Source organism: Squalius cephalus (assembly GCF_949319135.1).
Source record: "Squalius cephalus genome assembly, chromosome: 23".
Taxonomy (NCBI): Eukaryota; Metazoa; Chordata; class Actinopteri; order Cypriniformes; family Leuciscidae; genus Squalius; species Squalius cephalus.
In genome coordinates, this window is record NC_137144.1 from 21,253,953 (window position 1) to 21,280,223 (window position 26,271).

At 40.3% G+C, this 26,271-nt stretch overlaps 1 protein-coding gene across 3 annotated transcripts in view; it reads right to left on the bottom strand.

Annotated features, from left to right (window-relative positions):
* Positions 1–26,271, bottom strand: part of LOC307151010 (major histocompatibility complex class I-related gene protein-like) — a 64,175-nt gene that overhangs the window by 25,993 nt on the left and 11,911 nt on the right. For 2 of the 3 annotated variants that reach the window (XM_079858743.1, XM_079858741.1), the window contains exons 2-7: positions 18,042–18,293; positions 13,534–13,812; positions 12,337–12,615; positions 12,134–12,250; positions 11,999–12,031; positions 8,713–11,875 (exon numbers count right to left, since the gene is read on the bottom strand). In XM_079858743.1, coding sequence (XP_079714869.1) covers positions 11,832–11,875; positions 11,999–12,031; positions 12,134–12,250; positions 12,337–12,615; positions 13,534–13,812; positions 18,042–18,135 — 846 coding nt within the window. In that variant the 5' untranslated portion in view covers positions 18,136–18,293 and the 3' untranslated portion in view covers positions 8,713–11,831. Of the gene's footprint in view, positions 1–8,712; positions 11,876–11,998; positions 12,032–12,133; positions 12,251–12,336; positions 12,616–13,533; positions 13,813–18,041; positions 18,294–26,271 lie in introns of those variants that run through there. The other variant, XM_079858742.1, reaches the window with a different exon arrangement.

Consider the following 26,271-nt stretch of genomic DNA (forward strand, 5'->3'; position numbering starts at 1 on the left):
TGGCTTAAAAACTACTCAAGTATACGTTACAAAGTACTTCAGTATTATTTAGTATTTAGCTTTATAATGGGAGTGAATGGCTGGAGAAAATTTGAAGCCCAAAAAAGTGCATCCATCCATGATAAAAGTGCTCCACTTTTACTCCAGGGGGTTAATAAATGCCTTCTGAATCCATGTGAATCCATGTGTTTGTGTAAGGAAAATACCCATATTTAAAACTTTATAAAGATATAATCATTAGCTTCCACCAGACGGCCATACCCATCGATTTGCGGTGGAAGACTAACCCCTGACCCTACTCACAATGTAATGACGAACATGGAAGCTCAGAGGAAAGAGCTAAACAAAACCCTGGTTGCAAATTGGAAATTTTGTAAAGAAATGTCAGAGGATTTCTATATAATAGAAGAGGAGCTTCAGTTTGTTGCACAGCCCTATTTGTTTAAACCGTGAGAGTTCTAAGCTTACGATACTCCTACATCTTAATTCATACATGTGTCATGGGTTACTCTTGTGGAGCAAGTCAATTTGCGTAGTATGTGTACGGTCGTCTGGCGGAAGCTAGTTATTTTAGATTATAAAGTTAAAAATGGGTATTTTTCTTAAAAAAACCCATGGCTTCGCTTCCGAAGGACTTTATTAGCCCTCTGGAGCCGTGTGGAGTAATTTTCATCATGAATGGATGCACTTTTTTTAGGTTTAAATTTTTTTTGTCTGAAAGAAGAATGTCATGTACACCCATGGAGAACTTGAGGGTAAGTAAATCATGGGCTAATTTTAATTTTTGGGTGAACTAACCCTTAAATTCAATGCTAATCAACATACCCTGTATAATAGAATTTAATAAAGTAATATATTCTCACTCTGTGTTAAGAAGCACCATGAAACCACAGAAGTAATTTCAAACATGATTGACATGTATTGTGATTTTGGAGTAAAACCTGACATTAAACTCAAATTGTAGTGTTTGATAGCATGCTAAGCAAACATAGCTTTCCCTGCTGTCAAAAGCAATTGTTTTATTACTAATTTTGAAAAGTAAGTCCAGGTAAGATCATTTTAATGTTGAATCATTTTTGAATCATTTCATAATTGAAAGCGAAGGTTAAGTGAGAGCTCCGATAAAAAAAAAAGAGAGAGATGTAGGCCTACAACAGTATGAATAAAAAAAGTGACAATAAAAAATAAGTGGGGTATGGTTAACTTGTGAAATTAAAAGCTTTTTTTTTTTCTTCGTTCGACCGAAAATGTGCTGGGAGCCCAATGTGTCGATAGTAACGAACTACACTTTAACATGCATCTGATTGACAGATAAATCATGCAATCTTATATCACTGTTGTTGAGGTTTTTTCAGCTTTCTACAAAGTTCATACATTTAGTTTAACTGTATTGGTATAGCTCGCCCTCTTTAACATTCAACTGAACTGTGTCCATGTTTTTATTACACTTGCTCCGTCTATGCAATAACGTACTCGGTTACTAATGTAACCTCGGTTCTCTCTAGAAGAGGGAACGAGTATTGCGTAAGGTTAGCTTACGCATCGGGAAAGTCTTCTTTCTTCGAGATCTGAAGCCAAAAAATTATCCTTAATTTTGTATACATTGTCAACGCAGTGCAGCAGCCGACAGACCTAGGCAGGCTGTATAAGCGTGCTCATTGGCTGCTCGGCGGCAACTGCTTAAGCCTATCGGTGAGCGCTCTGAACGCGGCAACCAATGAGGGCGCTTCGCGCCCTCCACACCCTTCTAACCGTCAGAATGGGTGTGGCCAGCGTGTATAAATTCAGCGCTCACAGGCTAAAATTCTGGTTTTCGCAGTCTGAAGCGCAAAAGCTCGTGGCGCGACACGGCAGGTTACGCAATACTCGTTCCCTCTTCTAGAGAGAACCGAGGTTACATTAGTAACCGAGTACGTTCTCTTACGAGAGGTCTCTCGTATTGCGTAAGGTTAGCTTACGCATCGGGAACCCTTTGTCAACGCCGTGTGCGCCGAGCATCCAGCCCATGAATCCCAGGGAAACCGGGGAAAACACTCTGCTGGGAAAAGTGGCCGGTCGGAGAGACGGGCCAGCGCAGTACAGGCACTTCATGCAGCATATGAAATAGAGCGGCGCGGCCGGTCTATAAACATATAACAGTACAAACAGTAGGGCCGGCAGAGCGAGCCCATACAGTACATAAGCACTCATAAGGGTAGGAGAAAAACGACATAGTCGGTCTCACATGAAGGGAAAAAATTCCCGCGCGACAGAGAATAATACGGGCGGCCAGCAACGCGGGCCAGCACCGACAACAGCGCGTAACGGGAAATAGGAAACAGAGCGGATCAGCCGGTCTGAGTCAAACACTTCACCCTGAGTATAGTACCAGAATAGCGCCAGCATATGAACGTAGTCTGCACACGAGAAATGGGCAGAGCATACACGTCACTTATACTGACAGTATTTTTGCCTGTAGGGCAGGAACTTCCAGGTTATAAAACCTCACGAATGTTGACGGGGAGGCCCAGCCCGCCGCCATACAAATATCGTGAATAGAAATTCCGCTGGACCAGGCCCACGACGAGGCCATGCCTCTAGTGGAGTGGGCTCTGATGCCCAGAGGGCACTGCAGGTGTCTGGAGGCATAAGCTGCTGCTATCGCGTCCACTATCCACCTGGACAAGCTCTGCTTCGAGGCGGCGAGACCCTTGGTGCGTCCGCCGAAGGAAACAAAGAGCTGCTCTGAACGCCTGAAAGCGGCGGAGCGCGTGATGTAAACTCTCAGCGCCCGGACAGGGCAAAGGAGGTTATCACTGTCCCCACTATCGGATGCTGGCAGAGCCGAGAGGGAAATAACTTGTGCCCTAAACGGGGTTCCAATCGCTTTGGGGATGTAACCGTGTCTCGGTCTGAGAATGACTTTCGAGTCATTCGGCCCGAACTCAAGACATGCAGGGCTAACAGATAGCGCGTGCAAATCACCCACTCGTTTGACTGAAGACAGAGCTATCAGAAAAACGGTTTTAAGCGACAGATATTTTAGATCCGCGGATTCAAGCGGTTCAAAGGGAAAAGCCTTTAGGGCCGCTAGGACCAAGGACAGATCCCACGAGGGAACCGAGGGGGGCCGCGGGGGGTTCATCCGTCTAGCTCCTCTGAGGAAGCGGATAATGAGCTCATTCCTTCCCATTGCCCGGCCGCGCGTCGTCTCAGCGAACGCTGCAATAGCGGCCACATACACTTTGAGCGTGGAAGGGGATCTGCCCTTTTCCAACAGCTCTTGCAAGAAGGAGAGCACCCGCGGGACCCCGCATGCGCGCGGATCCAAGTTTTTAGTAGCGCACCATTTAGAAAACACCGACCATTTAGACGCGTAGAGCCGTCTCGTAGAGGGGGCTCTCGACTGTGTGATCGTGTTCACGACCCCGTCTGACAGGTCAACGGGTATCCGTTGATCACCCATGCATGCAGCGACCAGCGCTCTGGATGGGGATGCCAGATCGACCCACCGGCTTGGGAGAGGAGATCCTGTCTCACCGGGATCGGCCATGGGGGTGAGTGCGACAGCCTCACTAGCTCTGGGTACCAGGTTTGGTTTTCCCATCGCGGGGCTATAAGCAGCACTGAGTGGTGCGTTTCTCTGATCCTCGAAATGACCTGTGGCAACAGGGAGATCGGAGGAAAAGCGTACAGCGGGAGGCTGGGCCATGTCTGGGACAGCGCGTCCTCGCTCTTCGAATAAAACTTCTGGCATTGAGCATTGTCTTTCGACGCAAAGAGGTCGATTTCCGCTCTGCCGAATAGGCGCCAGAGAAACTGGACTGTCTGGGGGTGCAGAGACCATTCTCCCGGGGGAATGTTGTCCCTGGACAGTCTGTCTGGACCGACATTCAGGTGGCCCGGCACGTGCGCGGCTCTCAGCGAGCGCAGCGAGCGGTAAGCCCACACGAGAAGGCGTTCTGTCAGCCTGCACAGATTCCTGAATCTGACACCGCCCTGTCGGTTCACATAGGATACCACGGCCGTGTTGTCCGAGCGGACTAGCACATGGTGATCCCGTATGAATGGGAGGAAGCGCCTGAGCGCGTTCTCGACCGCCATCATCTCCAAACAGTTTATGTGGAGGCATTTTTCCCGGTCTGACCATAGGCCAAAAGCCGGTTTGCCCTCGAACAGAGCGCCCCAGCCGGAGGTGGAAGCGTCCGTCGAGATAACTTTGCGGTGTGAGATAGCTCCCATTGTCACTCCCCGCTGGTACCAGTCGGCCGCTAACCAGGGCTTCAGAGCTGAAACGCAGCTCTGAGTCACTCTGATGCGAATACCGCCGGAAGCCCATGCTCTGTGAGGCACTCGGGCATTCAGCCAGCGTTGTAGCGGGCGCATTCGTAAAAGACCCAGCCGAAGCGCTGCTGCGGCTGAGGCCATACAACCCAGTAACCTCTGAAATGTTTTGAGAGGTACGGTGCTGCCCGGCCGGAGGGACGCGGCCAGGCGTCGAATGCAGCGCGCGCGCTGTGTCGACAGGCGGGCCGTCATCGCTACAGTGTCCAGATCCAAACCCAGAAAAGAGGTTGATTGACTGGGCACGAGCGAGCTCTTGGTCCAGTTGACCGTAAGCCCCAGGCTGTCCAAATGGCTTAAAAGCACTGTTCTGTGGGCGATGAGTTCGGCCTCTGACTGTGCTAGGATCAGCCAATCGTCCAAGTAGTTCAAAATTCGCATTCCCCGACCCCTCAGGGGAGCGAGAGCCGTGTCCATGCACTTCGTGAATGTGCGAGGTGCCAAAGACAGGCCGAACGGCAGGACGGTGTACTGATATACCTGACCGTCGAAGGCGAATCTCAAGAATGGCCTGTGACGGGGTATTATCTGGATCTGAAAGTACGCGTCTTTTAGATCGAGAGATATAAACCAGTCCCTCGGGCGAATTTGCGCGAGGATTTGTCTGGTTGTGAGCATTTTGAACGGTCTTTTCATAAGAGCCTTGTTCAAACGTCTCAGATCCAGAATCGGTCTGAGAGCTCCGTCCTTCTTGGGAACGAGGAAATAACGGCTGTAAAAGCCCGACTCGCTCATGGAAGGGGAAACCGGTTCTATTGCCCTTTTGCACAGCAGTGTGGCTATTTCTGCTCGAAGTAGATGTGCTACTTCCCCATTCACTCTGGTCTCGATACGCGCTTGAAAGCGCGGAGGGCGGCGAGCGAACTGCAGAGTATAGCCTCGTTTTACTGTGCTCAGCACCCATTCTGACGCGCCTGGAATAGCTTCCCACGCTCTCGCGTGTGCAGCCAGGGGCAGAATGGTCTCTGGGCTCTGATCGCCGCTGATCGCGGGCTCGAGAGCTCGAGACGGAGGGGCGGGCGTGACGCGCGCGCTCTTGGTGCTTAGATACGGCGGGTCGCACACAGCGGTGACTGGCCGTTTTACACACAGCGTCCCGGTGGCTTTTGACGGGGAACATACAGTGTGAAGCACGACGCTCGAAGGCGGCGTGGGGGGCGAAGTAAGAGAGCGGATGTGTGAGCGCGTGGAAGCGGGCACAGCATCCGTGCTTATAACTTGCTGAAGAGGAGGCGGTAGACCATTCCTCGCTGTCAGAAGCCAGGAGAGAACAGGTATCCGCGGCGCGTTCACCAGGCTCATCCGCCTCATCCCCTGAAGCGGCGGCGGCCGGCGGCTGCGCGGCCGTGAGGGGGGGCGGGGAAGGCGAAGGAGAAGCTCGAGGGAAAGGCTCCGGCGAGCTTCTGTACGCCTGGTTGGTCTCCGGTGGTCGCTGTGAGCGGCGCTTTTTCTTGCGCGGCCCAGCAGGGACGGGCGGGGAGACATGTAGGTCGAAAACTCCAAGCCGAGCCCGCAGGGTCGACATTGGAAGTTCCTCGCACTCGGGGCAGCCGCCCGTGGAGAGTGCGGTGGCGGCGTGATCGCGGCCCAGGCAGAGAGCGCAGATGAGATGGCGGTCTCCGTCGCTGAGCGGGGCGTGGCACGAGCCGCATGGAAAACGGGGCATTTTTAGAAAAACGCCCCGCGCTCTTTTAGAAGGAGAGGGTGTGATGCAGTAGGCAAACACACAGCAGTGAAAAGGATATGACGCCGGATAGCGTAGCAGGCACGGAAGGCTGAAGGCGGCGAAGGCGGCCGGCTTCTTCAGGCGCTGTCCTAGGCTTGCTGGTCGCTGGTTTCAACGGCGGCGGCTTCTCCAGATCCAGCGATGCGAAGTGCTTCGCTGAAGACAAGAAAATCAGAATTTTAGCCTGTGAGCGCTGAATTTATACACGCTGGCCACACCCATTCTGACGGTTAGAAGGGTGTGGAGGGCGCGAAGCGCCCTCATTGGTTGCCGCGTTCAGAGCGCTCACCGATAGGCTTAAGCAGTTGCCGCCGAGCAGCCAATGAGCACGCTTATACAGCCTGCCTAGGTCTGTCGGCTGCTGCACTGCGTTGACAATGTATACAAAATTAAGGATAATTTTTTGGCTTCAGATCTCGAAGAAAGAAGACTTTCCCGATGCGTAAGCTAACCTTACGCAATACGAGAGACCTCTCGTAAGAGAACTGTTAGAGCAGAGTTTTTTATTTAGCCTACTTCAACTGCTCACTGCTCTTGTATTATCAATGGGATGACCCATTTCACGAGTTGCCATAATTAAATTAGATTTTAAATAAGAATATGAGCATAGCTCAGCTCACTTACATTCCCAAAAAATATTGAAACGTTAGCAATACTGATTCAAAACACGAGCGCCAGCGATTGAATGCCAAAGCGCGGTTTGAAGACCCTGCCCCCTCCCCCCCCAGCCGAACTGGACGTATAATAATATTTTTAATGATATGAGAACAAATATAATATGTAATATAGGGCATGTTTAGCAAAATACTCTAGTTAATTTTTCTAGCTATGCTGTGATCATTTTGGCTTGAGGTAAATGTTACATTACGTGACATTGTTCTTAAGCTGTTTTATTGACCTAATTCCGTGGTTAAAACACAGCGATTAAATGAGACATGATACATTTCATCAAGTTCTACTGTATCTTTCAACATATAGTTCATTTGTGTTTATTTACTATTAACTAAAGGAGAGTTTTATCTGGCACATATGGCCTAGATGTGGCATGGCTGAACAGATATGGGCCAAATTGTAGCCATATTTGGTTTGCCATAACTTTAAAATCTGCGGGAAATGCTCTCTTGGTTCACAACTGATTTTGAGGTATATGGCCCAGATAACAACGAACACATGAGGACCATATGTGGTTGAGCTATGGCACACAGTGAGAAACACCGACTTGTGGTAAACATTTGGCTTATACGTGGAAAAACACAGGAATCCTGAAATCAAGTGTGGCAAACATCCGCCGTTCCACACCTCAGGTTGCTCTGCATCTTCCCTCCTATTGGTGGAGAGACTACGGCGCGAGTTTGATTGCGACGCTGGCCAGCTGACGCCATTTACTCTGCTTTCCTCACGACTGTGTATTCAGGTAAGTGATGTTTTGGCATTTTATAAATGAAATATGCAGCATTATGTGTCAATATTGCATGTTATTATGCGTTTAGTTATTCGTTTCATCGAGGAAGGGGTTGAACTAGCTAATATTTTCCTCAGTTTACTGCTATAACTTACAATACAGTTTAATGTAACTTAACTGTTAACTTAGGCTATAGCAGTTCGCTGGTTTGCCGTTTTAAATTAAGATGTTTTTGTTTATAAATCAACAGCTCACTGTCGTACATATAAAATAGTATAGTTTGTCATTGTGTAGTAGCCTATTTGTGAATTAAGGCAACGCCGTCCAATGTCAGTGTTAGTACTGTTTGTCAAAAAACCTAGGCTAAATCCTAATTTGTGTTCACAATCATTCAACTAATCATAATAATATAAAAATGCCAAGAATAAACACATTAATACGTGTGCATTATTGTATGTAGCCTATCTTTTTATGTATCTAACTCTGAAATGATATTATTCAACCAAGACTTTTTCTCATGACTTTTCCCTCTTTAAAATTAAAGTTGTAACGTCTTTCGATACAATACCTGATTAAAATAACTTGTTAACATGAACTAATAATGAACTGCACTTTTACAGCATATATTAATGTGTTAATGTTAATTTCAACATTTACTAACACATTCAAATAAAAAATTGTACTTGTTAACTTTAGTAGGCCTATGCACTGTGAACTTACATGAACAAACAATGAATTGCTGTATTTCTGTTAACTATCAATTAATTGAACGGCCATTCACTGCCATTATAAAGCTTGGAAGAGGCAGGAAATTTTTATAATTACTCTGATTTCTAACGATAAGAGATTATACCATGCTATGGTATACTGTCATACCAACCAGCCCTAATGTGCGTTATGGGTGGGGCTGGGGCAATGACAATAATTTCCATATTAAAAACCTAGAAAATATGGTTTCAGATGGAGTAAGTAATAGTTTATAGGGTGGTCTATTTAAATGCACATTTCAACCACTTACCCAATTTTTTTTCCCTATCAGATTACCTATCTTGGTCTGGTTGGTGTCTTTGACCTGGATAACACCGTGTGGAGAGTGCTGAAAAGATTGGTGTCCAACGCCTGGTCGTAAAGGAAGTTGCCATTGGTGAGACCTTTTTTAGAAGTCACTTTTATTTGTATTGCACTTTGCACAATACACAACTTTTCAAAACCGCTTTACAGAACATTGTATTTTTATTTTTGTTATCTCAGTAATAGTAATAGTCACAAATTCATGCCGTATGACTTAGTGCAGGCGCTAACGGCTCCAGGTTTATCTCGTAAATTACTCCACTAATAATGCCCAGAATGGTACCAAACTTCTACAGTAGTACAAATAGGTTCTGTGCTCAAAAAACGAGGCATTAGAAAGTTTGTAAGTACATCAGTAGTTTATTTAAATAACACTTGCCTGACGGTGAATGCTACTGCTTACTCGGACGTTGAGGTCACTTCAGTGATTTGGGAAAAGCATGTAAAAGTCCTCACAGAAAGCGATGTGTAAGGATGAAGTGTATTATTGTTTATCAGAAGCAATCGAAATATTATTGTAATGTTGTTATTATGAATGCATTATAAATAAATAAAAATTATTTACAGTATTATTATTTAATAATAATTACAGGGGATGGGGTTAGCTATTCTGGTTTTCCCTCTTTTTTTGTCATTACCTGATCACATCCGTGGCTCACTTAAGTGACTATTATTATTATTGAAATTATTATTGAAACTTGCCAGCCCAGAAAGTTAGTAAAGACATTGTTAAAATAGTCCAATAATACAGTGGCTCAGTCTTAAGTTTATCAAGTGTCGAGAATACTTTTTGTGCGCAAAACAAGCAAAAATAACGACTTTATTCAACTCTTCATTTTTTCTCTAAGTGAGTTCACGTAGTGTAACAGCACAGCGCTTCTGTGTTGTACGTCAGAACGTAGGCCAGCATCCCACACATGACCAGCGTCGGCCAATAGTGAGTCTACGCTCTGAAGTACAACACAGAAGTTGTAAAAACTTGAGGGTAATTACAGACATTTTTGGGTGAACTAACCATTTATGTTCCTCCTTGCATTCAGTACTTGGCCCATTATTGTTTGTGTGTTTCTGCTTCCAAATTGTCTCGCATCATTGCGGATTATCTTGAGTTTATTTTGTGTTAGTTAAAAACACTTCTTTTTGTAGACTCTTTGGACTAAAACATGACATTAATGCTATCTGTGTTGGTGTGTTTTTACATTAGAGTGTGTATGTCTTTAAAAAAAAAAGCAGAATACATGCAGTGCTGTAAATTTTAACCGGTTATTGGTGCAAAAGTATTCTAAAAATCGTAATAATTTGTCATAAGGAATTATGGTATAATTCTGGCCCACATATTGAAAAATACAATTTGCAATTCCTTTTGAAAATTTACTGGAAAAAAACTTTCATACAGTGGTAGTTCAGAGGTGTTTAATTTGTTAATAATTGCAATTAAAATATTAAAGAATTTACATGAATGATTTTTTTTTTCATTATCCTGCAGCTCTAGCTTCCAGGTTGTATTGCTGCTAACATTATTTAAATTCTTCTTTATTGCAGGTGCAGTCAGGCAGAATCCCCTTGCTGGAAAAGGTCAACACATTGCCGACCCTCATTGGAGACTTCTCTGCACATCAACACACTTCTCAACTCTTTACCTTTCAAGTTTGCTTTAACTTTCTCAATTTCTCTTTAAAGATCTCTTTACCAAGTTACTGTGATTTATTTGTATTACTCTCATTAGACTAATTAAACATAACATTAATACACGCTTTGATCGAGTGTTTTGAACTTTGGTGTAAAAAATTTGCTTTGAATGCTATTTATATTATTAATTTGTATTCTTCAATGTTTTCAACTGAATTCTACTTAAAATAAGTACAACTGAGTAGCTGTAATTCTATGTATTCTTAAATGTTTTCAACTGAAAACTACTGTAATTATTAAATTCAACTCTGTTGCTGTAATTATATTTATTTTTATGAAATGTTTTCAACTGAATACTACTGTAATTATTATTCAACCCTTGCTGTAATTATATTTATTTTTATGAAATGTTTTCAACTGAATACTACTGTAATTAAGTACAACACTTTAGCTGTAATTATTTAAATGCTTGTCAAAATAAATAGTTTTGAGTGCATTTGTTGTTGAGTGTTTAATTTACCTGTGAGTTAATAAGACTTTAAATACTGTCAGCTGCATGTGGGCCACATAAGATTTATTATAGATTTTAACAGAACTCAACCATACTAAAGTTGCATACCAGGCCCACATATGGGCCACATGAATTTGTAGTATTTGGCTCATGCTTGGTGGAGTTATGGCAGTCCTTTGGTTCAGTTCTGGCAAAGGAGATGTGGGCCATATCTGGGCCGGCAAACACAAACTAATCTGGGCCACAGCTCAGCTGTTTATCTGGCCCACATCTTTGCCAAAGGTAATTTGCTGCCTGGGGAGGTGCTATACAGCGATCTGTCAAGTCACATTAAAGAGCGCCAAAACGGTATTTATTGTTTGAATTACATAATAAAATTGACAGAATTTGAAAGCTGAGACTTTATATCAAAAGTAACCTGCTCTGTCAGTGTCCTCTGTGTTTCGCGATTTTTCATTGCGTGAAAAAAACTGAGAACAGTGTAAACGCGCGATGCGTGAGAGTTGGTAGCCCTGTCTTAAATAACTGTGCATATAGTCTATTTATTTAATTAAAAACCGGAAAAAAAATAAAGAAATAAAAAGAAATAAAAAATATTGTAAATTATCTCCCTTTGAAGATAATTGGCCCCAGGGGTTTTGCAAGTCATAATCCGTCCCTGCCTACACACCTGACTTAACTTTACCTGGGGCATCTCCAGTCGACACCCAAGCGTAATAATATTTATATAATAATAATATGCATACACACATAATAATATTTATACTGGTGTGTCATTTGTGTTTTAACAACGTTTAGCTCACGAGTTTATTGATCCGGGAAGTTCGAATCTGTGAATATATTGGCAGCTATTCTGAACTCCTAAGCACTCACTGACCGCTTTTCTTTATATTTGAGTCCAAGTTCAAACACTATGAAACGCTCCATTGTTAATGTAGGAGCTGTCTGAAACATTGCCAGCGGGACATTAAACAGGAAGTGTCTGTCCGAGCTCACAACAGCAAGAGAACGAAAATATCTTTGCGAGGAAACGCAAGAGTTTTGCGAGGGAAGAGTTTTTTTTCCACCACCACGTCCCTTAGGGGCTTCGTACATTTCCCCTTTTCTGCCAGAATATACTTTGTCTGCGGTTTATAAGACGTTTCTCCTCTCATTAGTGTTGATTTGTCTCATGACATTGACGAAGTTTGATGTGTCACTCTTTCTTCAGATGCTGAAAATTAAATTGAATGTTTAATGAGTGTACAATGAATAAAAAACATAAACTTACTGTAATTAATTTCATTTTATTCAGTGTTGTATATTAAAATAATTACTTATTAGCTAAACTACGTACCAGAAGCAGTAGAATAGCCACTTTTAATGGAATCTGAAACCCAAAAAGAAGATTGGTTGATTGACTGTTCAGTGGTAAGCATATATATAATTTTATTTATTTATATATTTATATTTGCTTTCTTTCTTGTCATACCTGCACATTGTCTTTTCCATGCAATTACAGCAGCTGCAGCTCCAAACACCATCATCAGAGCCAAAGCAGTCAGAACTGAAGGAAACACTGATATAAATGGTTCCCCGTGATCATACTCTGAAACATGAATCACAGACTCTGAGATTAACTTTAATTATTTTGATTTTGATTGTTAAATTATGTTTTCTGAAAAATCCTATTACCCAAAGTGACGTGGAGTTTGTTGTCCAGACTGAGGTGTGTGGCAGAGCAGCTGTAGTTGTGTTTGTCTGCACTGATCTCCAGACTCTTCCTCATCTGGTACGTCCCGTCACCATTGGGCAGCAGATCTCCTCCAGTGATCTCATGATCAGATACAGGCTGTCCATCTCTGAACAGGGTCAGGTTGATGTGACGAGGGTAAAATCCTGTTGCCAAACAACTCACACGAAACCCTCCAGAATCTGAGTTTGCTTTCTGAATCAGTCTGACTCGCGGTTTCACTGAAGAAAAAAAACAACCACAATAAAAAAAACAAGCGGTTCAGAGAACGTTTAAATACATGCACTGATAAAAAATATTTTGTGGTGAAGTAAATACTACAGGAAAAAAAACAATGTAATTTACATGAAAAAGTTAGTTCAGTAAATTCTATATTAGTACTCAATTCAAGCATGTAGAAATGAAAGCGTAAATATCAACGTTATAAAATTAAGCAAAATTACTCAACTTTTCTGATATTGGTGTTCCCATCATGCACTGGGCCTTGAGTAATTAATGATTTTTTCACTGTTTTCCAGCTGTATTTATTTACACAGTTTTATCATTACTTTTGTTGTTAGGATTAGTAAATTGTAATTTTGTGACATTTGGTGTTCATTTTCTACTCAAAATGACACATTCAAACACAAAAACAATCCATCAAATGTTACCATCATTGTGTATTGTCTACCAAGTATTGAGGTCTTCTGATATGTAGATATGGTGTCTCACACAATATCTATTGTGTTAATTACTTAAATGTTTCTAAGAAAAGCATACACTTTAAACGTGTGGTTTAATTCAATGTTATATTGTTTGAGTGAAATGTATTGCAAAGGAAACTTCAACTAAATAGATATTGCTCCACCTTTTATAAGTTAAAATTACTTATTTTCTTTGTTAATTTCACTTAATTTAGTTAAGTAAAGTTTACTTTATTCCATATGTAAAATTTAATTAAAAAATATGCGTGTGAAATTTACTTTAAAAATATTCATGCAAAAACTTGGCAAAGAAATATTAAGTAAATTTTGCTTTTAGTTTTTTTCAGTGTGGGTCACATTGTGGTTTATTTTTAATCCTGAGGAATTACTGTAAACATCTGGAATTATTTTCATAAAACAAATTTATGGAATTAAGAGGTGCCCTTGAGTACGTACTTTTTCTATTTATTTGATCTTCTCTCTTTTTGAGGTAATTCTTGAGAGTATTTGTACACAATGGTTGATAGATAGTCTCATATTTCAGTTTGAAATCTTCCAGGTGAGGTTTGATCAGTTCTTGTTTAATATTTACAGTCACAGTATAAGTAAACTTCTTGTTAAAGTAACACTGCTCATCTGTGCTGGAGCCTCTGGCAGCATCTTTGATAATCATCTTTCCTGGCTTGTCGGAGTCCAGCAGCTCACAGACAATCAGTGTCTGATAAACATCAAGACCTGTGAGGGAAATGAGGGAGAAGACAGTCACAGATTAGCCTCCATCTTACACGCTTTGTTTTGCCAACCATTTTTAAGAAAAGTTTAAAATTTGAAAACTCTAAAATTTGTCATTTTAATAAAACCTACCAACATAATTCCTTTAACCTTTGAGTGTATGTGTGTACATTCGAATTATCATCTAAAAGTGATTATTCTGCTGCTTCTAGTGAGTAGTTTTCTTTGATACTTTGATGTTATTTGTACTTTTGCTAATGTCTTATGACCACAAGTTGTTCAGTATTATCGTTTACAGTAACATATTTTATATTTTCTCATACATTAAATTAATCTTTTATATAATTTACAACACTTCATATACATATTAGTTAATAGAAAGAAATTAAAACTAAATTATTAAATAATTTCTTTTTCAGCAACTGAAGAAAGTATGGAACAAGCATCCTGACAGTTAGCCTATTGTTTTGAATATCACAGTATTTGAGGCCTGGAATGGTTTACAATAAATCATTAAAATAAGTTTTGCATGTTAAATTGGTTTTAAAAAAAATAAAGACAAGTGTTTTTGTTCTAAAATAAGTCAAAGATTCCAGTGACACACAGTGGTTCATATTTCCATTTGTCTTTCAATTCAGCTTTATTGCTGACCACGTCACCACATATACACACACATATATATATACACACATTACTGGTCAAAAGTTTTAGATCGGTAAGATTTTTTATGTTTTTAAAAGAAGTCTCTTCTGCTCACCAAGGCTGCATTTATTTGATAAAAAACAATTTCAAAAAAAAAAAACAGTAATATTGTGAAATATTATGACAATTTAAAATGACTGTTTTCTATTTTAATATATTTTAAAATGTAATTTGTTCCTCAGACGAAAGCTGAATTTTCAGCATCATTACTCCAGCCTTCAGTGTCACATGATCCTTCAGAAATCATTCTAATATGCTGATTTTATGCTCAAAAAACATTCATTATTATTTTCAATGTTGAAAACAGTTGTGTAAATTTTTTTTTCAAATTCTTTGATGAATAGAAAGTTCAAAATAACAGCATTTATTTAAAACAGAATATTTTCTAACATTATAAATGTCTTTACTGTAACTTTTGATCATTTTAACTCATCCTTGATGAATAAAGGTATTGATTTATTTTATTTCTTTCCCCCAAAAATAAAATAAAATTTCTTACTGACCCCAAACTTTTGAAGGGTAGTGTTTAATGTTACAAAAGCTTTAGATTTCAGATAAATTCTGTTGTTTTGAACTTTCTATACATCATAGCATCATTAAATAAAAATGTAAAAAACTGTTTTCAACATTGATAATATTCATAAATGTTTTTTGAGCATCAAATCATCATATTAGAATGATTTCTGAAGGATCATGTGACACTGAAGACTGGAGTAATGATGCTGAAAATTCAGCTTTGATCACAGGAATAAATTACACTTTACTGTATATTCACAAAGAAAACAGCTGTTTTAAATTGTAATAATATTTCACAATATGACTGTTTAAATGCAGCCTTGGTGAGCAGAAGATACTTCTTTTAAAAACATAAAAAAATGTACAGATCTAAAACTTTTGACCGGTAGCGAGTGAGTGTGTGTGTGTGTGTGTGTATGTGTGTATATATATATATATATACACATACACACACACACATGGCATATCTCTGCCTCTTGATCTTAGGGAAGCCCAGAGCTAGACATTTTTAAAGGTAGACTTAAGATTTATTTTTTTAAATTAGCATTTGATTGTTGATGTTACATTTACATTTACATTTATTCATTTAGCTGACGCTTTTATCCAAAGCGACTTACAATTGCTAATTATGTCAGAGGTCGCACGCCTCTGGAGCAACTAGGGGTTAAGTGTCTTGCTCAGGGACACATTGGTGTCTCACAGTGGATTCGAACCCTGGTCTCTCACACCAAAGGCATGTGTCTTATCCACTGCGCCACACCACCCCTTCATGTTACCTTTATTGCTTGAGCTTTGTATTGCTTAATTTGTGTACAGCGCTTTGAGAAGTTGCTTTTAATGGCGCTTTATAAAATAAAGTTTATTATTATTATTATATCAAGATGATGATTAAACAGCATGATTATTGCACAGGTGTGCCTTAGGCTGGCCACAATAAAAGGTCACTCTAAAATGTGCAGTTTTACTGTATTGAGGGAGTCCGAAAACCAGTCAGTATCTGGTATGACCACCGTTTGCCTCACGCATGCAACATCTCTTTCGCATAAAGTTGATCAGGTTGTTGATTGTGGCCTGTGGAGTGTTGGTCCACTCCTCTTCAATGGCTGTGTGAAGTTGCTGGATATTGGCAGGACCTGAACACGCTGTCGTATACGCCAATCCAGAGCATCCCAAACATGCTCAATGGGTGACATGACCAGTGAGTATGCTGGCCATGTAAGAACTGGGATGTTTTCAGCTTCCAGGAATTGTGTACAGATACTTGCAACATGGGGCCGTGCATTAACATGCTGCAACATGAGGTGATGGTGGTGGATGAAAGGCACAACAATGGGCCTCAGGATCTCGTCACGGTTTCTCTGTGCATTCAAAATGCCATCAATAAAATGCACCTGTGTTCGTTGTCCATAACATACGCCTGCCCATACCATAATCCCACCGTCACCATGGGCCACTCGATCCACAACGTTGACATCAGCAAACCTCTCACCCACACGATGCCATACACGCTGTCTGCCATCTGCCCTGTACAGTGCAAACCGGGATTCAACCATGAAGAAAACACCTTTCCAAAGTGCCAGACACTATAGAATGTGAGCATTTGCCCACTCAAGTCGGTTTTGGCGACGAACTGCAGTCAGGTCGAGACCCCGATGAAGACGACGAGCATGCAGGTGAGCTTACCTGAGACTGTTTCTGACAGTTTCTGCAGAAATTCTTTGGTTATGCAAACCAGTTGTTGCACAGCTGTCCGGGTGGCTGGTCTCAGATGATCTTGGAGGTGAAGATGCTGGATGTGGAGGTTCAGGGCTGGTGTGGTTACATGTGGTCTGCGGTTGTGAGGCCGGTTGGATGTACAGCTAAATTCTCTGAAACGCCTTTGGAGACGGCTTATGGTAGAGAAATGAACATTCAATTAACGGGAAACAGCTCTGGTGGACATTCCTGCAGTCAGCATGCCAATTGTACGCTCTCTCAAAACTTGCAACATCTGTGGCATTGTGCTGTGTGATAAAACTGCACATTTTAGAGTGGCCTTTTATTGTGGCCAGCCTAAGGCAGACCTGTGCAATAATCATTCATACATACATACATACATACATAACAATAAAAAAAAAACAAGTATACTAACAGATACATATGGTTCGAATTTATTTTATTCGAAATGTGGCTATATTTCAGCTCCCCCTTAGTGCTCTGGTCTTTTTCTCCTTTTCCTTCTCAAAATCTATTCTGCTAACAGGTGATCGGAAGATAGTGTGTGCCCTCCCTTTGTTGCAATTTGATGTTTTTGTAAATATACCTTTTGTTTTTGCTTTTTTAACTTCAAGTGTTTTCAGTTTAATATGTTGCAGGCTCATTTATTGATAAATTATATTGATGATGATGATAAATAACATTGAAGCATTGTTTTTGAAGCTGTGGTTGCTTATTTGTCTTGCGAGAGGTGGCAAAATAAAATAAACCTTATTGTGTAGTGTAAGCACCACAGCAATACAGGTCTTACAGCCCTGTAATGTGAGCTTGTGTTGTAAGTGTTTCCCAGTTCTTTGATTAATTTCTTGTTTTGGATTGCTTGCGTTTAGATCATAGACTGTAAAAAAAAAAAAAAAAGGTTTAGATCCTCACCACTTCTACTCTCCTTCATCCCCCTGCTACAGTGACACTGATATTTGTAATTATAATTAGCTTAAGGGACTTATTGACATTGACACAGTCATAAGGGTTTATGTGTGTTATCTGCATGTTGATTATACCACATGACTTGATCTTTCAGACAAATATTTTTGATTTTTTTTTAGAAAGAAACAATTATAGAAGATTATGCCTAACTATTTAAAAAGGTATTCTTTTCATTCAGATCACAAAGGATTTCATATAAAAAATAAAAATTCAATAAGACATTAAAAATATGCTCGTCTTAAAGATGTATTTAAGCAATTGAATGTACAGTGTTAATTGCATTTCATGCATTTTTAAATATATTAATAGATGTCATTGAGCCAGAAACTTACTGTCACTTTGGCTGTCGTGCCTTAACAGTGCGGCTCTTCTCAAAAAGGAGTTATACATGTAGGCACTTATACCCTTTATGTAATCTGAATTCATCACATCATCCTCATTCGTCGTATTCCCTCTTGGAATATATGCCTTTGAATTATAGTATCCAACTGTGATGTCATCCAAAGTCGATGTGCAACTAAATTCAGGAAATTGGGTTTCTCCCTGAATGTAAGTACAAAGCAACCACAAAGAGTGGCCTGAACCTGAAAAACAAATTGATTCTTGATTCATTTTATTATGAATAAGTTCTATCATAGTATAAATGAAACCGTATAAAATAAAACTTAAGCTTTATCATGCATTTATTTTTAATTTAAAAAATAAACCTATATAATTAGGGGGAGCGGGGCACAACCTAACATTTTTTGACTTTCTCAGTTTGTGTAAATCCACTTGGGGTGGATTATTAGCAATTATTATTAGACAATTATTAGCCTAACTTTTTTAAATAAAATAATGGCTTTTTTAATAATCAAAATTAACCACTTTTGGAGTTTGACAATGAACACACTGCAAATACAGCATAGTACAAAACAATGTGAGCAAATAGATTAAGAAATAAATTCAGACTTTTAGAAAAACACAATGCTGAACCAGAGATTGTCTTATTATAGGGCGATGAGAGGGTCTGTATATCTTACAATTTGAGAAAGCATAATGGCTAACTTGAACCACGTGAGGCACCACAGCCTATCGTGTAATGGCAGTGACGTCAGTGCCCGCAGTTCAAAGTTTTATGACAGTTAAAGTTAAAGGAATAGTTCACTTAAAAATAAAAATTCTGTAATAATTTACTCACCCTCAAGTTGGTTACAGGTTTGAACCAACGTGAGGGTGAGTAAATGATTACAGAATTTACATTTTTAAGTGAACTAGTCCTTTAATCAGTTTCTTGTGGATTATGAGCGTGTTGGTGTTGTGAATAAATGTGCTATATTTGGTGTGCTATATATCGCTAGTAAAAGTACAGTAGGACTGCATTGTTTGTGGAATGTGCGTTACTGCAGAATAAAAGTGTAAATATCTCTAGCTGCAAAGTAGCCTACTAGTCACTGCAGGGCGCAAAAAAAAATACATTTAAAGGGACAATGTGTAGCTTTATAGGTATTTTATTATCTAAAATGAATATTTTTATTCATAAATATGTCCTCAATGGTGTACAAATACCTCTGCTAATTATCTGACTTATCCTCGTAAACGAAGAATTTATTATCTTTATATACATGGGACTATAGATATCTATATGATGTCTATGCATGGGACGGGTAGGTCCACGGAGGCTTCCATGTAGTTCCGCCATCTTGAAAAACTATAATAGCAGAGAGGGACAAAAAGTACTAGGCCAACGCGTTTCCACAGCGCGTTTTCGTTCAGAGCCAGCGTCACGTGACTGAAACCAGCAGAAACGGAGGAGCAGAGCAGTGAGAGGCGCTTGTCACTGCCCCGGCAAGTTTAAAAGGCTGCACTGTACGGTTATTTATAATGGAGGAGTCCACAGGATAAGGAGTCCTCGTCGTCGAAAAAGTCCAAAATAGACCGTAAAAGGAAACGTGACCAGAGATTACAAAAAACAAATATCGGGATAGCCTTTTCCAGGTGGAAAGAGCTAATGCAGGAGAAAGCTTTCAAAAGAGACGCTGAAGTTGCCTGCTTTCTTCTCGACAGGCAAGTCATTGTTACGTTCTTAATTACAAGCTTTTTTTCATTGCTGGGTTGTGTACTTTATTATATAATATACCAAAATATAACGAATAAAGGAGGCATTACTACCAATTACCATAGTTCATGTTTTTCACAGTCAGTAATTCATACTGTAGGCTAACATTCGTTTGTTCATTGTGTCAAGTTGCAGTTTGTTTGAAATAACAAACCTGTTCACCCGAAGGAAAACGTGATGAAGTGCTATTACCTGTCATAGCTTGTTGGTACATAAGGGCTACCGTAGATGCAACACGCATTTGAAAAAGCGAGGCGCTGGAGAGCACTATTTGTTTGAATGCAAAATACATTTTCACCACTAGATGGGAGAAATTCTTACACAATGTCCCTTTAAGATTACACAATTTAATACATATTTCATTCATTAAAATTGTATGTATTTTTTTTTTACCATCATTCATTCATTAAAAAGCGTTATATCATCATCATTAGGCACACATATATCATTAAAGTGCAATATTAACCTGGCAGCGAAAGAACACTTTATGTTTTATTTTAATTAAACAACACACAATGTTTATAATTAAATTATTCATTTTCTATTCATTAAACTGCATGATATCAGCGTAATATGCATACATGCAGATAAAGTCATTGCAATTCAAGTCTTATCATACCTGGTAAAACCTGAAAGCCAAAGAAAACATCAGTATTTTTTTTTACTTTCTTTAGACATTATACAATATCACTCAATATTACTATTAAATACTAGGTAATACCGTAGGCCTCGTTTACACTGTCAGTGAAATGTGACCCAATTCCGATTTTTTTGCTCATATGTGACAGATCGGATGTAAACAGGTGGAAAAAAACATGCATTCGGATATTTCGAGATCGGTTTCAGGCCTCATTCATATGTGGAAATAAATCAGAACAAATCAGATATGTGCCAATGCGACTGTCATGTAAACAGGCAGATCAAATTTTCTGAGGCAAACCCCGACGCGCAATTTGTTCCCACACCAGTCCGGAGAACTCTTTCGTACACAATAACTGAAGTATATTCGCAATAATGATGGCATTTCCTCCTCCGCCTCAAAATCATGGTGATGTTCGGCGAACTTAGCATAGGCTATTTCGCAAAGCTAGCATCAAGCATATTTTCACGTTTGTCCATCTGTGCAAGAACAGCTCGATGGTGTCTTATGGCCCCGATCCTTAGAGGCAGCTAACCCTACCCTCAACCTTAAACCTACCCATCCCCTCGCTGCCTGGAAGGCGCCGTTGGGGGCTTAAAACACCAAACACCACAAGAACCCCCTTTAAGCATGCACGATGTTTCAGATAGTATGGCAAGAGTAAACACATTAATTGGATATAGCCTAGCCCTAGGTCACAACAATTAAAAGAATGTGTAAACGGACGGTCGAAAAAAATATAGGCAACTAATCAGAATTGGGCATCAAGGCCTGCAATGTAAACGAGACCGTAGATGAGTCCTACCTGTCGCGACATTACCTTCTCTAAAATAACTTTATATCGTAGTAAAATCTAAATATTGTTCCCAACAAAAGCATTGTTTAGGGTAAATGTTGAAGATTATTGGACAGGCAGTCGATTCATTAAATGAGAAGCTATTTTTTTTCTCGCAAAAGCCTTTTCTTCATTGACGTTTAAAAACGGCCTCTGCGGTCTCCTTCCCTGCGTACCGACACTGCCGAGACCGAGAGTCTTAGCATTGCCATTAACGGGTCAGTTTTTTTTTTTTTTTTGGCTAAAGGTGGCAGGATTGTCTTCTAGTAGCTTTGGCTGAACACAACACAAACACTACCCTCCCATCCATCCACACACAGCTCTCAAGGAACAGAAAAAAATAGACGAGCCAGAATGCTTCACAGTTCATGAAATAATCATTTCTGAACATTGATTGTTTACTGCAGTACCCTATCAACTGAGGGTGCTCTTGCATGCGTTTTGCACCCCCAACTTAGCCCCGCGTTTTAGGGTGTGCCCCGCTAAGGCCAGGGAGGTAACGTTAGCTGCAAATAAGCCAGCACTGGCCCTTTACGGGCCCACTTAGGGCTAGCCTAAGGGCCCCCAGGGCCCATGATAATTTGCTCATTGGCAAAACGTTGGCCCCTTAGCGCTGGCCCTGCACGGGCAGCCCTCACTAAGCCCACACAGGGCCCGCACTATTAATCTACAACAATAAATCTGTTTCACTTTAAATACTTTTCAGCTACTATAACTTATTCTATACATCTGAAATGGATGCAGTCACCACATAACTAATGTCTGTATTGTCAAAAAATGTACAGTAGTCAAAGGGATTTCAAATCAATGTATTTATTAATTACAAAATATAAAACATTCAATTCAGGTTAATACAGGTTAATAAAGCTAGTAATTTAACACTCTGAAAGGGACTAAAAAAATCTCTATACAAATATAAAATAATTCAAACAAACAAAAAATACTGGTAACACTTTATAATAACGTTCAGTTGTAAGTCATGTATAAGTGGTTAGTTAATGATGAACTAATCATTTACAAAACATTCATAAATGATTAGCAAGTGATATACTAACATTTTATGTATGTTTTGTAAATTCCATTACAAGTCATTTACAAGTGATTAGTAAAAGGTTGTCTAAGCGATCCCGGGAGACGTTTCTTCTTGTTGACATTCGAATTGTTGTCAAACAAAACGGAGGCTGGCTAGACCCTCCCTCCTCCTCATCCCGTCTCCTCCCTCCTCCCCTCCCTTCCGGCATAAAGGAAAGTCAAAATAGTCACTACAAAGTTAAGTTTTACTGATACTTCATTCAATGTGTAATGTCGCCAAGTTAGATAAATGCTTTTATATATTGCAGAACAGAATGCAGAAAAAGAGAAAAATTATCTTAAAATCGTTTTGCCACCTGAGGTTATAAATAGCTCCCATACAAGGACGCAATGATAGCAAGATAACGTTAGCTTCGCGTTTCCCAGTGAGCATAAACAACGGCGGCGTTGTAAACCAATTTAGTCAAAGTTGTCAATAGCCTATAAATGAACATTCAAATTCACGACAAACCGTGGATGAAAACAACCCTTAACTTACACAAATTGTCGCCCTACTGTGAATTTGCTTGATCATTTACAATAGAGATTGATCGCTGCTAGAAACATACATGTTGTATTCACCAAAGTTAACGCTGACAGCATAAATCTAGCTAATTACATCCTTGTGTTGGTTTGGCGAACATGACCGTCAGTTTAGAAAGAAAAGTGGATTTACCTGTTCTGCAAAAACAGAGCAACTGAATGTCGGATAGTAGCTAATCCCTTCTGCCGGCGGAGGTCTCGCCACATTTCAAAGGTTTTTCCGATGTAAATTCGGGACTTCGCACGTTCCTTATCCTTGTCCCTCTTGCAAGTTGTTCTGTTCATCGGAACGTCGTCTCTTTGGTCGTGTGTCGGCCATAATTCAAACTTCCCTCTTCATCTCTCTCCTCCACACACCCACCTCATGTGCACGCGCACTAACCCCGCAAACGCGCAAACCCCACCCTCCAACACTTCTTGTCGGTGATTGGCTGGAGCTCTGTTTGTTATGTTTCGTGGTGCGGGTGAGCACAGTTTGTTTTTGTTGCCGTTTGTGGAGCCTGTGGTTTCTACAGAGACCGCGTTTTTTTACAGTGTGTTCAGGGGACAGGCAGCTAGCGGATAGTGAGGAGATGTTTGCTGTATGTGACAAAAAATGTTTTGGCCTCACATCGCTTAGACAACCTTAAATGATTAACTAATTATTTACAAGTCATTTACAAGTGATTAGTAAATGATTAACTAATTATTTACGAAACATGACTATGCGTTCATAAATGATTAAAAAGTGATATGTTAAGTATGTTTTGTAGATTCAGTTATAAGTCATTTACATTTGATTCGTTAAAGGGGGGGTGAAATGCTCATTTTCACTCAATCTCCTGTTAATCTTGAGTACCTATAGAGTAGTATTGCATCCTTCATATCTCCAAAAAGTCTTTAGTTTTATTATATTTATAAAAGAAAGATAGGCTGTACCGAGTCTTTCCGGAAAAAAAGCTAAAGCTGTGGGCGGAGCTAAAGCTGTGCTAATGCGCCGAGCTAACAACACCACACAGAGACATTTGTTCAACAGTTTTACTCACCGCCCGGTTCCAACGCACGACCGCGAACCTTTATCATTGTGACTGCTCGATCTTTAAGCATTAGACAATCTGCAAATCCGTCGATCTGGGCTTTGTTTATAAAACAATCATCGTCGAAATGCAGGGAACAAACAGTCTTGCACAACCTCCGTTGATGCTCTGGAAAAACAAACTCCATCCACTGGTCCCTTAGCGCTGGGGTCTTTGGGAATCTGAGCAGGGTTGTCTTGCCCTGGCAACCAAAAACCCACTTCTTTGGTGACGCTGACTTCCCTAAAGCCGAGCACAGCGCTTTGATGGGCGTACTGCTTTCGCTCTCTTCTCTCTCTGGTCTACGAGTGTGCGCGCGCCCGCGCAGAAGTGCCCTTAGGACCCGTATAAGGAAATTCCGTTACATCTGACGTCACACATAACCATACTCGAAAAAAACTTTCCGAAACTTGTGACAAACCGGAAGGAGCATTTTTGGAACAGAAATACTCCTTCAAACGTACAATTTCATTTTTGAAATTTTGTCCATGTTTAGCATGGGAATCCAACTCTTTAACAGTGTAAAAAACTCAGTATGCATGAAATAGCATTTCACCCCCCCCCTTTAATGATTAACTAATCATTTACAAAACATGAATATGCGTTTCATAAATGTTTAATAAATTATGGGGTTTTTTTGTATGTAGCAATTAGAGGGTGCAGAAAGTGTTGTAAATGCCTTGTATACACGTACAGATCATTTGTAACAGGTAAGTAAGTGTTCAACACAATGTGTAAATGCATGAATAAATCATTTACAAACACTTTCTGCATCCCCTATTCTAAAGTGTAAACTATTCATCACTTGTAAATGTGTTACACATCATTCATAGATTACCACTTCAAGACTCAATAAGGCATAAGATCAACGAATCTTATCTACGAATGATGTGTAACACATTTTCCAAGTGATGAATAGTGTACACTTTAGATTAGGGGATGCAGAGAGTGTTGTAAATGATTTATTCATGCGTTTACACATCATCTATAACAGGTGTTGAACACTGTAGTGTGTACTGCAGTGTAAGTGCTGACTGGTGAGGGTATAGACAGCTGTCTTCTGTAGTGTGTAGTGTAGTGTGCACTGCAGTATATTCTCTGACACACATGGAGTCTTTAACCACTGTGCACCTGATGTGAGTAAAACATACAAAAAAAGTAACAATTTATTAATGGAGGGTTGCTCGCTGGTGGAGGGTGGCTCGCTGGAGGAGGGTGGCTCGCTGGTGGAGGGTGGCTCGCTGGTGGAGGGTGGCTCCGCTGGTGGAGGGTGGCTCGCTGGTGGAGGGTGGCTCGCTGGAGGAGGGTGGCTTGCTGGTGGAGGGTGGCTCGCTGGTGCAAGGTGGCTCGCTGGAGGAGGGTGAAATCAAATTAAATCAACAGTGCTTTATTTTTTTCAGCTAACTTAGGTGTATTTAACAGTAGCATTCAAGTACAAAATTAAATTAACAAATATAACAAATAGGGGTGTAACGGTACGTGTATTCGTACCGAACCGTTTCGGTACAGGGCTTTCGGTTCGGTGCACGTGTGTACCGAATGACTGAATGCAATATTTTGTGTGCGGAACATAGGTACATTTCCGTGTTTCCACACGAACATATTAAGTGGCGGAAGTCTGTGTGTGTGTGTGTGTGTGTGTGTGTGTCGGCCCGCTGCGCTCTCTGCTCAATGTTCGAGTCCGTGTTTGCGCTGCGCGTTCTGCTCTGTCGTTAACGGCCCAAACACTCCAATCATGTACCGATCACGCACTGGAAAAGCAAAGTCCGCTCAAATAAGGTGAAATTTCTCAGTAGTAACTTAGATTTCTGTTTGCTGAGCTGGTATAGTTATGCTGGCAACAATGGTAAAATGACCTGCTCTGATCACATGCTCTGGTAATAATAGCTTTGTACTATAGCTTTGGACTACATTTTATTTTGATAATTATTAAAAAAGTGGAAAAAAAATCGTAAATTGATTGTTGATTGATTATTGAAAAATAATAATACATTAATATATTTGTTTAATATTATTTTAATATAGGGCTATTTTCTGTTCCTGCACTGTAATCATAGTTATTTATTTATATTTTTCATTATATTTTATTATGTGATATTGGTTTGAGACTGAGAGTATTTTATTTAGTGGAGAACTTTGCAGCAGTATTTTATTTCTTATTCTTTTTTTATTTTATATCTATTTTATTATATTTTATTAAAAAGTGTTTAAAAAAGTGTAAACAACTTGTTAAAAAAAGTTTATAGTAATAAACAACCTGCAGTTTAATGTTTGCATTTCTTTCCCTTACTGTACCGAAAATGAACCGAACCGTGACTTT